This window comes from Sylvia atricapilla, chromosome 2 (genome assembly GCF_009819655.1).
Source record: "Sylvia atricapilla isolate bSylAtr1 chromosome 2, bSylAtr1.pri, whole genome shotgun sequence".
Taxonomy (NCBI): Eukaryota; Metazoa; Chordata; class Aves; order Passeriformes; family Sylviidae; genus Sylvia; species Sylvia atricapilla.
In genome coordinates, this window is record NC_089141.1 from 112,162,030 (window position 1) to 112,177,772 (window position 15,743).

At 46.7% G+C, this 15,743-nt stretch overlaps 2 protein-coding genes across 2 annotated transcripts in view; both read right to left on the reverse strand.

Moving 5' to 3' along the window:
- IGSF5 (immunoglobulin superfamily member 5) overlaps positions 1-14,387 on the reverse strand; it is a 28,211-nt gene extending 13,824 nt beyond the window's left edge. Inside the window, exons 1-6 of the mRNA XM_066314158.1 lie at positions 14,316-14,387; positions 12,266-12,467; positions 6,347-6,667; positions 5,339-5,647; positions 1,114-1,242; positions 626-650 (exon numbers count right to left, since the gene is read on the reverse strand). Coding sequence (XP_066170255.1) covers positions 626-650; positions 1,114-1,242; positions 5,339-5,647; positions 6,347-6,667; positions 12,266-12,323 — 842 coding nt within the window. The 5' untranslated portion in view covers positions 12,324-12,467; positions 14,316-14,387. The remainder of the gene's footprint in view (positions 1-625; positions 651-1,113; positions 1,243-5,338; positions 5,648-6,346; positions 6,668-12,265; positions 12,468-14,315) is intronic.
- GET1 (guided entry of tail-anchored proteins factor 1) overlaps positions 1-15,743 on the reverse strand; it is a 143,324-nt gene that overhangs the window by 31,714 nt on the left and 95,867 nt on the right. The gene's annotated exons all lie outside the window — the stretch shown is intronic.

Below are 15,743 nucleotides of genomic sequence, written 5' to 3' on the forward strand. Positions count from 1 at the left end.
ACCGTGGGCATGGACACCTTCACTATTCCGGGCTGCTCCAATGAACACTCCCAGAGATGGAGAGTCACGGTATCTCTGGACAACCTGTACCAGTGCCTCACCACTCTCCCAGTCAAGATCTTCTTCACAGCTAATCTAAATCTGCCCTGCGATCGCCTTTTTGATCAGGTTATGCAGCCCTAAAGAGCCGGCGGGACTCGCCTGCCCCGCTGCCGGTCTGGCAGTGACATCCTGTGGCGGCGGCGGCAATCGCCCGGCGGGCTCTGGTGGCCATCCTCTCCTGCCTTCCCCGGGACACCTGCGGGCTCCGGGCCATCCGCTTTGTCCTCCAGCTCTGACAGCGTCCCCTCGGTTTGTCACCTCCGCGCCGCAGCAGCCAGGAGAGGCGCCCTGGGGTTTGGATGGGGTTTTTTCACCGCAGGGGGATCGGAGTTCACCTTTTATCCCTAGGGTCATTCCCCTTCCCTGGATGCTGTCCCCCATCCCTCTGAGTCCCCGCAAGCACCGGGAGGTCTGGGATGAGGGATGCCAGGGCAAGGACATTGCCACATTCCTCCTGTCACCCTGCAGCAGCCTCAAGGAGTCCACCCAACAACAAAAAGTTTCCCCACGTCATCTGACTTACCTTACTTCATTTTCATAAGTAGATCCTGAGAATGAGAGAGAGAAAAAAAAAGAGTGTTTAAAATGCAGGAAATGAAAATTTAAAACTGCTCTAAGTTGTCTAAGAGCGTGCCCTGAGTTCCAGCTAACCACATCTCTCCACCCTGTTTGCAAAACTGGGCAGCCCTGTGGAGCAGCTGACATGGAAACTGGAATTAGGCACACAGCATTGAAAATATTCTTCAATAAAGAACCTTTAAATGTCTTTAAAAGTGAATGTACTCCTAGAAACATGACCCCTCCCCCCTTAGGAGTTAATGTGAAGGGCTGACATTGGAATAAATTTATGAGAGAAACACGATGGTGAAATTAAGGAGGATCTTAAATGGATCTGCCTGCTCAGTCTTCTGCTTACAGGTCTTTGTGCAGCATCAGAGCTGACACAAGTAGATTTATGTCTAATCAAAACCATTTTTTAATGTAAAAACCAGCCGTGAAGGTCTCACTCACCTCTCCTCTTCAGGCAGCAGCGCACAGCAAACACAATAATAACGATCAGGAGAACAATACCAAGAAATGAAAGCACAACTGCAAGTACAATAACCCACGTGTTCCTGTTGTCTTCACTGTAATCGTTTTCTGTTAAATCAAATGGAGAAACATTGGACTATCAGAGGCTCAAAACATCCTTTTCAGCATATTTACCTTCTATGTGAGATGCTATGAAGCGTTTGGTGAATATTTAACAAGGAGTCTGTGTTTTCCAGATGACAGATTCTGTATTTATGGATGGCACCCAAAAATTTAAAACATTCCCGAATTCAAATCCTTTATTTCAGTTGTAACTTCTCCCACTGCTACTTCTCTTCTGAAAAGCACAGGATTGCAACTTTCAAGCTGTATTTTATAATTATGCTAGGAATCCCAGAGTCCTTTGGAGACATTTGGAGAGAGGTGTTAAGATTCAGTTTAGGTGTCCATACTGCAGATATTGAGTGTCTTGGCTGGCTGCTCTTGTCAGTAGAGAGAAAATAGGTATTTTGGGTTACAATTAATTTGACCAAATGTGTGGCTCCCCTTTAATAAGCTGAACTGCTTTGGAAAAAATGTCCATTTCTCCCCACAAACTACAGCAAGAGCTGTAGGTGATTAGTACAGCTGGTGATCTCTAGCCTAGGAAAACAATTTTTCTCATCAATTCTGCCTTGAGATTTCTCTCAATGATTTCAACAAGAGTTTGATTTTGGAATGTGCTTCGTAGGACACCTCTTCCCCATATAAACAGCACCAAAGAACAAAACCAGTGAAGAACACACAGCTACTGACCCATCTTCTCTACAGACTCTCACATTTAACTTATGCCTTCATCTCTGCTGTAATCTACAGGGTTAAATGAGGGGATTTAAGGATAATTCAATGTCTTGCTGAAATCCATTGCTATGACCAAACAGGGCTCCCATGTGCACAGAACTTTAAAATTATCTTGCATTTAGAATTATAGAATCATGGAATGATTTGGGTTGGAAGGGACCTCAAAGATCATCCAGTGCCACCCCCTGTCATGGGCAGGGACACCTTCCACCATCCCAGCTTTGCTCCAAGCCCTGGCCTTGGGCACTTCCAGGGATGGGGAATATTTCTCAGGCAGCTGGATGTACAAGGAAGATGCCACTTCTGCTTGTCACATCATCCTGCCCCTTGGTTTGACCAAATATTCCAGAAGCACCTCCAATTTGGCTTCCCTTTGGAAAGCAGCCCCAAAACACTTTTGGCAGTTGTTCAGAAACAATCTTCCAATCCAAATTACAGGTGTGAGACACACCCAGATCTGGAAATCCCATGGGTTTATGATTGCCTTTTCCTCATTCGAGGTCCCAATTAACAATCCCAAGGCCACACTTGGCTGACAGCCTCTGGGAAAGGTCCCACAGGAATGAGGGAGACTGGGAGCTGCTCAGGGTTGGAATAATTCCCCAGATGTGGGAACCCAGTTTACCTGTTGCAGGGAATAAACAAAACCCTTTTTATCTACGAATTTTCCTGGGGGAGTGTTTGGGGTTTGGAGGTTTCGGACTGAAAACATCAGCACCAGAGCCTCCTACAAAGCTTGAACCTCTGCCAGGAATCTGCATTCTCCAAAGCTCAGGTCATTATCATTAAGCAATTTGTTCCAGTCTTCTCTAATCCTAATGCTCAATCAGCATGTTTGGAATTTTTTCTATTAGGAAAAAAAACCAAGCACTGAGTAACCTGAAAAGTAGCAGTAAATCCTGTAGGCTGCCATCAGTTGATGATAAACTTGTTCTTAATATTTTTATCTAGAAGTACTGCAACAGATATCTACATTTCAGTACATTTTGTTCTGTAGAGATGCCACGGGGATTTCAAGATGATTAAAATACGAATGACATCTATTTAGCTAGAGGGGAAAGCTTTAACCTAGTGAGAAGGGAGAAGCTAAACACACCTGCACCAGTCCATTCCTGCAGGTTGGCTGCCACACCAAGGAATTTCACTCCCTGTCAGGGTCAGGTTATGTGCCAAGAGATCTATGGAGCTGAAGCCAGAAGGACAGGGTGCAACACAAACACTCCCAGAGCTTCAGCATTTTTGTGTCTCTGCAGTTTTGGAGGATGCAGAAAGGAACTGGAGCTGGGTATGAATGAGGGGCTGCAAGGGAGGGGCACGAAGGTGTGAAAGGATTAAATCACTTTGAGTCCATGAGGAAATCCAAATCAAGTTCTATGAAGTGTTTAGAGTGGATAGAGCTACTTCCTCATTCCACAGGGGCCCATCCTCTGCTGCCATCCCGACCTCTGGCTCCTCCCAAAATTGTCCAAATATTGACTTTGACAAAGTGTCTGCAGAAAAGGAGGTTTTCCCAGGCAGGTGGTAGTGACCAGTGAGGAATGAGAGACTGGAAAAACCTGCACATGGTTTCTTGGACACTTTGGAGATTTCTGGCTGAGTTCAGAAGCAAAGGACATCCAGGCTCATGGGAAACTCTCTATCCTCAGCTTCTGCAGGTCAAAGGCCACAGGAATGTAACCCCAAAGCCAAAGACAGCTTGGACTCAGCTAAGGAACTCCACCATGGATCCCATTCCAGGTAACAGCTCTGTGAATGCATTTCCCAGGATAACTCTGTAGGAGTCCCCAAATTCCAAGCTCAGCCAAACATCACTGCAGGAAAAGTGAATGACATAAAAATGCATCACTTTGTATGGAAAGACTGACCCAGAGCTGCAGGAAGGTGGGATGTTCCCTCACCAGGGGCTGGTGGCCGGAGAGGGCTCTAATTTTCAGTAGTTCTTGTATTGCTTGAATGGAACAAGGAGGAATTTTATTCCCCCAGCTTTAAAGTGAAGGGGAAAATTGACATTTCAATAGTTTTGGGAAGGATTTCTTACATGTTTGAAGCTGGTTATGTTCCCTCCCAACAGCCAGCTAAGGCTGAGCCTGTACATGAAAACTGGGACAAGCTCTTAGATTTCCAGTGTGATATATACATTATATACCTTCCTGTGTCATAAATGCCAGGCTTTTATTTCATTCTGATCATATAAAGACTTCAGATTCTCCTATCCCATCAAATTTTGAGTGCCTGCTGATGCAGCACAATGGTATTTCCAAAGAGAAATGAATGATGGATCATATACAATCACTAATTACACACTAATAGTGCTTCATGACTTCTGTTTTTCCCCTCTTCTGATTTGCAGGGAGTAGCTATGGAAACATCACAAATGAGGGGGCAGGGGAATTTATTAATTTCCTCAGGAAAGTCCTATTTTGCTTAGTCAGTAATTAAGATCAATGTGATTACAAAAGGCCATATTAGGGATGGTAAAATGACCTTTTCCAACTGCATTACCAAGCAAGCACTTCTAAAAAAGGCCTGCTAATAATGATTCACACCGAAAACAAAGGGCACAGCTACTCAATCTTCTCAGTTGTTTATGTGTCAAAATGTCTGCACCAAATCCCTCATTGATACCCTGTAAGGATGTTTTCTTTGTGCCTTTTTCACCCATTGCTAAAGAAGCATCAGTTCATCAAGAGAAGCTGTCAGCATGATTATAACCTTAGCAAAAATATTTAGAGTTATCAAAGGCCTTGCTAACTGCTCTGGAGAGACTGGTACAACATCTAAGCTTGGATCAAAGCAACTTTGAATTTCCTTAAGTCAAAGCCAGTAAAAAGCAAACTTATTCACTGCCCAAAAAAATCCATATATGTTAGTACAGAATTTATTCTGGGTTGTGTGGAGAAACTGGGAGGGGCTTATTTTCCAAATCAGGGGTAGAATTGGTATTGGATATTATGGAGAACAATTTCACACAAGGGTTTGGCTTACTTTGGTAAGAAATTAGGTTAATATGGCACGCATGGTCTGATCAAGGATATTTAAGATCTAATTTCCTTGGGTGTTTTCTTGGTCAAGGAGTTAAGGTTGGTTTTCCTAGCAGCAAATCCACAGGAGTCAGAGGCAGATATTTGTCAGAGGCTTTGTCTTGCTCAGTCCTACATTGGGGCTTCATGGTTCATTAGACTGGTAAAAATACATTTAACCCTACCTATACACCATGCTGTAACTCCTCCCTCTGAATTCCACACCCCAGAGGACTTGACTTACAAATAAACGACTTTTTTCAAGCAAAACAAACCAGAACAAAACGCACAGCTCTGGGTACAGGCGGTACAGGACGGGAAAAGCACAACAAACATCCACTTACCCGCGGCAGAGTTGTCAAAAATAACAGTTACAGTTGCATTCTGAGGGCTGGGGAGTGCTTCTATGTCAGCTAAACAAGTCAAGAGCTCCGTGTCCGTCGGAGTCAGAGTTAAGGTGCTCAGGGCATTGTGGAGGCCATGAGATTCTGGACTTTGCTGGGTGACATAGCTGGATTTATCAACCAGAGAGTCATTTGCCATCCAGGTAATGTCTGGAGCCGGGGCCCATCCTAAGGCTTCGCAAACAATCTCAATTGTTTGGTTCTCTCTTACTGTTAAGGTGCTATTTTTGATGAGTAAAGATCCATTAACTGTGGGAGGGAAAAGATGTTTTTTGTTCCTTCAGAACGTTTCGCTGCATTGCTTTCCTGCTGGATTGCTTTTAAATCTTATCTTGCTACCCAGAAATAGCTATGCCTTGAGATATGAAGTGGAAAACAATTATTAATACAGATACACCATAGGCATGATGGAAACATGCAGATATTTCAACTACATGGGCCCATTACCCACTATGTCTAAAGCACAAGTCTCAACTTTCAGTACCTTCCCAATAAACAGCAGGAAATTGCACTTTTTAGCCATCTTGACACATATCCAGCTGAAGGACAACACAATGAAATAACAGTGCTTCTCTCTAGAGTATTAAATATGCTCAGGTCGCATAAGAAGAGGTTTACAGATAGGTGATGAGATGTCATCACTGCACCAAGCCCCTCCTTGACAAATGGACAGTGTCTGGTGGTGAGATCCTGCTTTCCTGGCTGCAGGCTGATAAGGAATAAGAGATGGAACAGGAGAAAAACAGGGGCAGCTATAACCTTTGTTACTGGCACTCTGCATGTGACTCTAAAACCTGCTCAGACAGTAAAATTAGGATGAGGAGGGCAGGAAGCAAAGGATGGTAATGAGAGCATGTTCTCCTTCCCAGGGATAACTTGAGCAATTCCTCAGAGGATTACCTCAAGCGCAGCACAACGAAAGAGCTTTTTGCCGGTGGCTATACACACCTTGCACAGAGAGAAAGGCAAAGTTGTTCTCGCTGGGCTGCTGGATGCTGCACTCAATCCTGCCAGAGTCACTCAGCTGGGTGTTGTGGATGATCAGCTCCGAGGTGAACTCATCCCCACGGGTGTAGTTCTGGGAGGTGAAGCGCTCTGTGGTTTCCACAGAGCCCTGGGAGCTGAGGACAGTGAGCACAGGGCTGCCCTTGGAGAGCCAGATGAGGACTTTCCACCCTGCAGACACCGTGCAGTTGAACCGTGCCTGGGAGCCAGCCAGGACTGTGGCATTCTCAGGGCCTTTCGTGATGGAGTAACAAAAGCCCAGACCTGTGAGGGAACCAAAATCAGTCCATAAATACATATACAACACCAACAGAGGTTGTTGGGTAGTGTAAAACATCTTAACCGGTTCAGATATGGAGGTGTGCAATCTGATCTTTTAGATCCTGCTTAGATTAGGTGGTTTTCTTTTAAAATGCCTTCAATTACATCATCTCTCTTTCTCCCACTCCAAAATCACCTGTTTCCCTTCAGTAAACCACTGACTGCCATCTTTTCTGTCAGAAAAAAAAAAAACACAACAAACTTTTAAATAGGAAAATTCATGAGTTGCCTACACTTTAAATAATTAGAGTATGCAACCAGTCCCTTTTCTATATCTTGGATTACGACTGATTTTTTGCAGCCCTATCATTTATCCCTCAGCACTCCTTCCCCTATTCCTCAATCATTCATCATAAACATTGTGATGTATTTCTTCTAAAGCCTTCCTCAGGCATTCTATTAACCAGAGGTGCTGTAACTCATTAGTTTCAACTCTTTGAAAGGTAGTGTGAATTTTTGGCTAATATTTTTCAGAGCTGAAAGCTCCTAACTGAGACATTTTGTTTTCCTTTCCTCCTCATAGACCCAGGGCCTCCCATTGCAAACTCCACCAGTTGCACAGGGATTCCTCATCCAGGAATATTTTGAGTCCAAGCATGGACCATGTGGGTCTGCCTCACAGATGGTGAGAATAGTCACAAAATGGCTGATTGGTCACCAGATCTTACATTTTTGTAAGTTTTGGTACATTTGCATATTGAGGTTTAATTGTCAATTACAGCTTCAGGTTGTGAGGTGCCATCCTTCTTGTTCCTCCCTTCAGCCCACCCCTGATTGTGCTCTTGGACCTGAAAGTTGTCCTTGGTCTCCAGCAGGAAAAGGATTTGTTTTGTGTCCCTGCTCTGTGAAGAGCTGAGTGGCACTGACTGTGAGCTCAGAACTGCACCCCTGGGCAGCACAGAATCTGAAAAACATGAAACCTAAAACTTAAGGCATCAGGGAGAACATTCCTGCTGAGGGAGCACCAGGACTGCCAGTAGCGCCCCAATGGTTCCAGCTAAGCTCTGCACAAGGACAATTAGCAATTAGACAGTGCAGTCTGTGGCAGTCTAATTAAAACCTCGTGCCCACAAATTTGGCCTAAAAGTAAGTGTTCAATTACGTTCCAGGAGAAAGGAAGTCTGAAATGGTCATCACTCCCTTGCTAAGAGCATTCAGGACAATGGAGTAATTTTTTAGGGTTTGGTTCACACCACATTTTTTTTGGCAGTTTATTCATTATTGGATTAGCTATAAATTATTGAAAAAAGCCATTTTTCTTTCAATCAGCAGCTGATGTGAGAGGAGGACACGCTGTATTTTTCACACAACAAGAGTGTTTGATGGTTGTATAAATGGAACCAGAGCCCAATCTCAGTGATGACATTGCAACCAGTGCCTCAGTGAACTGCACCCAGGACACAGGGTCTGGAATCTCACTGCTCCATTGTCCAGACCCTTCTGCAGTTCCCAGTCCACATTTAACCACTGTATATCCAACCAGGTTGGTGCCAGGAATTGTCCTTTAATATAAATAGCTCCTCTCTTTCCTCCCACCCACTGCAAGCACTTACAGACTTCTTTGTCTTGCAGGATTGTGCCAACCTTGTTCTCCCTGGTTCTGTGTATGGCTGACTCTGAGTCCTCTCATGTTTACAAAAACCTTCACAAAAATTTTCCACCTCCCTGGGTTATGTTACCTCTGCCATGCACCTCAGTCTGCAAAGTGTATCTGTGTGTGAGCAACAAAACATTAAATGAAAAGCAAACTTTACCTACTCTGATAATTAATAAAGCCAGATAAGATTAAGTAAATCATATTTCTGTTCAAATTAAAATTTACCCACTCTGCCCCTCTTAATGCAAACTGTTCTCTGTGCACTTGGAATTTATTTCCATGCCTGTGCAAACACTTTACTTTTTCAAGGAGCTGTGGTCTGCCAGGGCTCTGAATAAATGATGTAACTTTCAGGACAATCCTTGCTGTTAATTAATCTTTGAAATTTATCCTAAACAGGAATCATCAGTGATCATTTGCTCTAAAAATCTTTGGCTATGTTGTTTTTTTCAGACATTCAGGGCAGTATAGACAGGTAGGTATGAGTTAATAAATTATCTAAGATAATTATTTTTTTATTAGTTCATAGGTAGTGTAGGATCTACATCTTCTTCCACTAGTCAGGTCTCCTGGAGCAATAAATGGTCTTTCCCTGCTCCATAGGGAACAGGTCCCTGAGCCCTGAATGGGGATCCTTTGAGAAGCAGGATTGAGGAGTGAGACATAACCTCTCCTCCATTTAGACCTCAGCCCCAGCACAACCAATAAAGGAGTTTCATCAGCTCTTTCCACCTGTTTGCCTGAATGGTTTTGGTGATTTTACCTTTGCCTCTTTATCTTCTTGCTTTTATGGTTTGTTCTGCACGTGGAGTCCTGAACCAATTGTTCCATTGTCCAGCCTGTGCACAAACACTGATAAAGTCACCTGTGTGAGGTCACAGAGGACATTCATGGCACAAATGGGACTTTAACCCAGTTACCAATGCCTTAAGCCAGTGCTGGGAGTCCTTTTGATGGACCTTGCCTCATGCACTGGGGAGAAAAACGTTAGTGCTGGTTTCATTTGCATCCTGCTTCAAAAATACCTTGCAGATGGCTGCTTTTAAACAAATTAAGGCCTCGGGCTAGATTTTCATTGCTCTTTACAGGAATTACAGTGTTCAGCTCTTAACAGCTGTTTTAGCATCTGCTTCCCAACACACCAGCAGGGAGACATCCCACCCAGGCAAACACCATCCTTGCAGCAGGGAAATGTTGGGCTGGCTCCCTGATCACCCCTTGGCTTTTGAAAAACAGAGCTGAGTGAGGACACCTTCTCTGAGGCGCATCACTAAATGTTTACAGAGCAGTCACCAGGGGTGAAAATTTGCTTAAATCAAGTGCTTCTGGTGTCCCAGCTGCTCAGTGCCTCCCAGAGCAGAAATTAACTCCTTCATGAGCTGGTGTTTTCCCTCCTCTGCCACACAAATCCACTGTCACACCATTGCAGGTTGTGAAGCAAATGAAAATGCATCTTGTGCAGGATGATTTGCCAAAGAACCACCCTTGCCCTTCATCAACAATGTTTTTTCTTCCACGCTTGAATAAACTGCAAAGAACCACTCTTCCACGCTGGAGTTTTCAACAACAAGGGCACTGAGACGTGGCTACCTCCTCTTCCTTGCCTCCTGTCCTCTGCTGCCTCTGTCTTTGCTCTTTTGTAGGTGACCTATTTGGATGCAGCACAGGGAAGGACAGGATGGGCTTATCCTTTTGCCATAATGATTCCTCCTTTTTTTTTTTTCAGCCTCATTATCGTATTTCAAAATAATCTCCCCCTCTATACCCATATTGCCCTTCCACAGACACTGCTTTTCAACCTTCAGTTTTTTGCATGTAATATTTGTCTTCCTCCCTTGCCTCTCTGCTCTTTCTGCTTGGATTTCTACATCTTTTTCCTTCCAGTGCCTTTGAAATTCCTTTTTCTCTTCCCTTTTTCTTCTGTCGCCTGCTCACCCCACCTTGCCCTCTACCTCCCCCTCCCCACCACTGGCCCACTGCTCTGCTATGAACTGTTAAATACACAATAAGTAAATAAATAAATAGCTCAAGTTTGTTTCAAAACCCAACAGCCCTGCAGCTGAGCTTTTTGAAAACCAAAGTAGGTTGGAGCTTGTCAAAGCCTGCAGCGAGGGACTGGCTTGTTCACTTATGTTAACAAGGATTTTTAAATGCTTACAGGATGTTTCTGTCAAGAAATACCAGACTCCTGATCCTCAGTAACACTTATTTCCTCCCACCTGCACACAAACCTCTCCACAGCCCCCAGGCGTGTCTTCCTCTCTCCTCTCACTCACTATTTGACAGCAGTCCCTGCTAGAACCTCCCAGTGCCCCAAAACAGAGATCCAGGGACTTCCTGAGCCAAAAATTGCTTCTGCACCTATGGATCTACCCCTTATGATATTTATTTCTATGTTTTTTTAGCCTGTTTATAATTTGGTATCCCCCACACCAGTGACCATGAGCTTTACTATTTAATTCCACGCTCTGAGGAAAGAACAAGCCTTAAATCTTCTGATACTTTTAGTGGTTGCCACGAATTCTTTTTGTTATGAGAAACTCTGAATGATCATTTCACCATTCACTTCTATATAATTAACTATTTTAATACATTTTTACTATTTACTCTTTTTTCACAAGCAGGAAAATATCCCAGGCTAATGAAGTCCTCTCATCCTTCCCTCCAAGCCAAGCTGAAATTTGGACCCCCCATCCCTGGAAGTGTTCAGGGCTGGATGGAGCACTGAGGAACCTGGCCTAGTGAAAGGTGCCCCTGCCCACAGCAGGGAAGTTGGAACTGGAAGATTTTTAAGGTCCTTTCAAACCCAAACCCTCCTATGATTCTTTGATTCACTGCCTTTGAACAGCTCCTTCACACTTTGTAGCTTTCTCAAACCTAAGCTGTCCTGTTTGTAATGGAGGGGTTAACAAACAGCCAATATCTGAGATGAAGCCTTTTTGTGGATTTACATCAGGCCAGGTTTCATTTTACCTGCCTTGCCGAAGACATTAAATGGTGAAATTTTCTCTCTTTTTCAGCAATTTACTCACTTTCCAAGACATCTATTCTTTTCCCCACTAGACATTGCATTTAAGAGATGCTTTGCATTGAAAGCTTTCTCTGCCTTTATTACTCATCTGGCATCATGACATTTCCTGGCAAATCTTCCTAGTCTCTTTTTGGATTTGGCTGCCCTAAGTAATTTTGCACCGCTTGCAAAGTCTGCCACCTCACAGCTCCCTCCTCTTCACCAGGTTGTTGAAGAGCTTGTTGAATACCACACATCCCTGTGCAGCCCCACTGCTCAGAAAACTCAGTGTTTATTCCTGCATTGTGTTTCCTTTCACTGTTAACCCATAACAATACCTTTCCCCCTCATCCCACTGCAGCTTGGTCCTATCAGAGCCTGTTAAAAATCCAGCTGGACTATAATTAAAAAAAAAAAAAAAAATCAGTATTGTCTCCACTACCCAACTAGTCACTTAATATTCAGGTTTTTTCTAAAGCTTTGCTACCAAGACACTTTTAATCTGAATTGACTTTGAGGCTCAGGCCCGTGAAGTGTGAATTGGTGGTAAACCAGCAACGTGATAATTTGCATTTAGTTATGGAAGTAAAAACCAGCTGCTGATAATGAGGTTTCTACAGATGCACCCTCAAAAGCAGTTCCAAACAGGAGGAAGAGAAGAACAAGGAGAGGGAAAAACTGAAAGAGGGTGGCCTTCCCACCACCTCCCCACCCCACACACTGCTCAGTCCCTCACACCAAAGCACACTTTAAATCACCAGATCATGCAGGCTTGAAATGCAAACACATCCCCCTTTCAAACAGTTCAAACAATCCCACTCTGTGACTGACTGCTCAGACTGAACTCCTCAGCAAAGGCCATTTATACCACATTAAAATGATTTCCCTTATTTTGCCCGTGGTGGCTCATCTCAGGGCTCTGAACGTGTCCTACCTGGCAGCGAGGCAGTCAGGATGAGGGGAAGTAAAATGGATTTCTGGAATCTCTCCATTGGAGCATTCTCTCCTGGTCCCTGAGGCAGGAAGCCACCAGTGGTCACTGCATACTTGAGGAGAAGCTGAAGGACAGAACCAGTGGAGAAACTCAGGAGTGAGCTGCTGCTTTGGGTCCTGTGACAAGGGTGACTTTGTGTGACCTGTATCACCAGCAAGGGGAAAAAAGATTAAATGAGGGAGGGTTTGGAAGCAGAGCAGAATCTTTCCTTGAATGACACAGAGGAACTTTTTTCAGCAGAGAAACCTCCTCCTGCAGATCTGACATTCCTCAGTCCCTCCTGGTTGTTACAACACTCCTGCTTCAGCACCCACAGGGCCAGGGCAGCTCCAGCTGCATCATTAAAGTGACTTGTGAGCCGCTGGGAAAAATAATTCTCTGAGCTGCCGCACTGGTGAGGGTGAGAAACATCAAATCTTATCCCAGACTGAGTCCTCAGAAAGGCTGATAGTGCAAAAAAAAAAGTCCCCCGAGTTATTCCTCAGAACCTGAGAGTGCCTCCTATACCCCACAATAAACCACCAGCAGCTCTCCACTGAAATAATAATGTGGTCACAAATAATACACAGAGCCTGGGTGTGAGACACCACCTTACTTCCCTATTTTCTGCTTTTTCAGTGTTTGTGACTCACTTGGGAGATATTATCCTCCTCCCCCTCAAAATATGCGGGAGAGGCTTTGACTGCACTTGGTTTACAAATTAGTTCCTCATCTGGGCAACTGAAGCTTGCCTTTGTGAAGGGAACTCCGGCCAGAGGATGTGGTTTTGTGGCCAGATCAAATTTCTTGTCAGGAAAGTGTTTCTGACTCCAGAGGTGCTCTTTGTGGCAGCACTATGAATACACATTGTATATAAACATGAAGTGTCAGCACAGACACACTCTGGGTTTCCTGCTCAGGAGGTACCAAAGCCCCATTCCCTGCCTGGAATCTGGCAGGTTCACCTGGCATTTTGATCCACAATTTCACTTTTTCCAAGCTTTCAGTTTACCTTGGGAACCTACAGGACGAGCCTTGTCAACTTACCAAGCCAAACCTGTGAGCTGATGTCTCCACCTGCTCTTTCAAAAGCTGGTTTGGGTTTTTTTCCTAGCGCACTTTGAAAGGTTTGGGGTGTTTTTTAACCTCCGCATTTTACGTGTGGAGGAGTGGTGGGGAGGGAAGGTCACTGTGCACAACCTGGAGGGATTTTTTCCGTGTTCTGCCACTGTGACAGCTCCCTGCACACAAATAAACCAGTCAGCACTACAGGAGCTGGTGTCACCTGTCATATGAAGTGAAACAGCCCGAGTAAAGCGCCCAGGAAACGAATCCAAAACACAGGGCTGGGTCTTTTTTCCAGGAAGCAGGATTTCCAACCTTCATACCTCCACTGACAAACCCAGCTGCACTAAAGCAATCTGAGCTGGGCAAAGTTTTAAACGGCGAAGAATAAACTGGTGAGAATATTGTGCCAACTCCAGGACAAAAATCAGTAAACAGCCTGGGCTGAAGTAAAGCAAGACAGGAAAGGGAGGGATCTATAACATTTTGTTTTACTTTGTTTCAGGATACTTTTAAAGGGCTGGGAAATATTATTCAATCCGCAGATGAAAGAGGATATTTTGGTCGGCGATGAATGAAATGGCTGGTTTTGTTTTGGGCGGCTTTTCCCCTCTCTGCTGGTCCACGGGGTGACTCAGATTGCTCCCTTCCCTCATCCACGACACACGTAAGGGAAAATAACAATAATACCTCAAAAAATAACAATAATACCTCCCCGGAGGAGTGGCAGCTGCTCCCAGAGAGGGGCTCGGTTTTTGTGCACCGCAAAAAAAGACACCAGCCCCAAACACCAGGAAACAAAATAAGAGACAGAGGCACAAAACACACTCCTGCCACCCCAGGGCAGGCTCCCGGCTGAGACAGGAGCAGCGAAAAAGGATTAAATTATCCTTCATCGCCTGGCTCCGTCTGCCGGGAAGCAAATCAAGGCTGCCGAGGGGTTTACCTGGATCACATCCCTGGCGCTGTCTCTCACCGCTTTCCCTCCGAGGGCAGGTCCTGCCGGGATCCTGGGCCGGCCCGAGCCCGCTGTCCCACGGGAACGGCCCCAGGGCTCGGGGACACCGTCCCTGAGGGAAGGGACGCCGCTCCGAGCTGTCCTCGGCCGCAGGCCGTGCCCGGCACTGCCCCGTGACACGCAGGGATGGCCCCTGCCTTCCCCCGCCCTGCGCCGGTCAATGTTTAACCGGGCCGGGAGGAAATGAGGCACGGCCCGTGACACACGGAGCGAACTGCTCACCGCCCCGGCCCGGGGACACATGGCCCTGGGAGAGCTTCACACCGCCCTGGGACAGCTCCACATGGCCCCGGGACAGCTCCACATCGCCCTAGGAGAGCTTCTCACCGCCCCGGCCCGGGGACACATGGCCCCGGGAGAGCTCCATATGGCCCCGGGACAGCTCCACACCGCCCTAGGAGAGCTTCACATCGCCCTAGGAGAGCTTCACACCGCCCCGGCCCGGGGACAAATGGCTCCGGGAGAGCTCCACATCGCCCTAGGAGAGCTTCTCATGGCCCCGGGAGAGCTCCACACCGCCCCAGGCATCTCCATATCGCCCCGGGACAGCTCTACATGGCCCCGGCACAGCTTCACATCACCCCAGGGCAGCTCCACATGGCCCTAGGAGAGCTCCACACCGCCCCGGCCCGGGGACACATGGCTCCGGGAGAGCTCCACACCGCAAAGGACGGCTCCACATGGCCCCGGGACAGCTCCACATCGCCCTAGGAGAGCTTCACACCGCCCTAGGAGAGCTCCACACCGCCCCGGCCCGGGGACACATGGCCCCGGGAGAGCTCCACACCGCCCCAGGGATCTCCATATCGCCCTAGGACAGCTCAACATCGCCGCGGCCTGGGTGCACATGGCCCCGGGACAGCTCCACACCGCCCCGGGACAGCTTCACATGGCCCTAGGAGAGCTTCACACTGCCCCGGGACAGCTTCACACCGCCCCGGCCCGGGTTCGCATGGCTGCGGGACAGCTCCGCATCGCCCCAGGACAGCTCCACACGGCCCCGGGACAGCTTCACATCGCCCCAGGACAGCTCCAGATGGCCCCAGGAGAGCTCCACATTGCCCCAGGACAGCTCCAGATGGCCATGGGACAGCTTCACATGGCCACGGGACAGCTTCACATCGCCCCAGGAGAGCTCCACACCGCCCCAGGCATTTCCACATCGCCCCAGCCTGGGTTTACACCACCCCAGGGGAGGTCCACATCACCCCGGGACAGCTCCATATCTCCCCAAGACAGCTCCTCATTACCCCGGGCTCATCCTCGGCCGAGCACAGGGTGGGACACGGGCACGGCGGGGGGAGAGGGCTCCGTGTGGCCAGGTGTGCGAGGAGCAGGTGTGTGAGAACCAGGTGT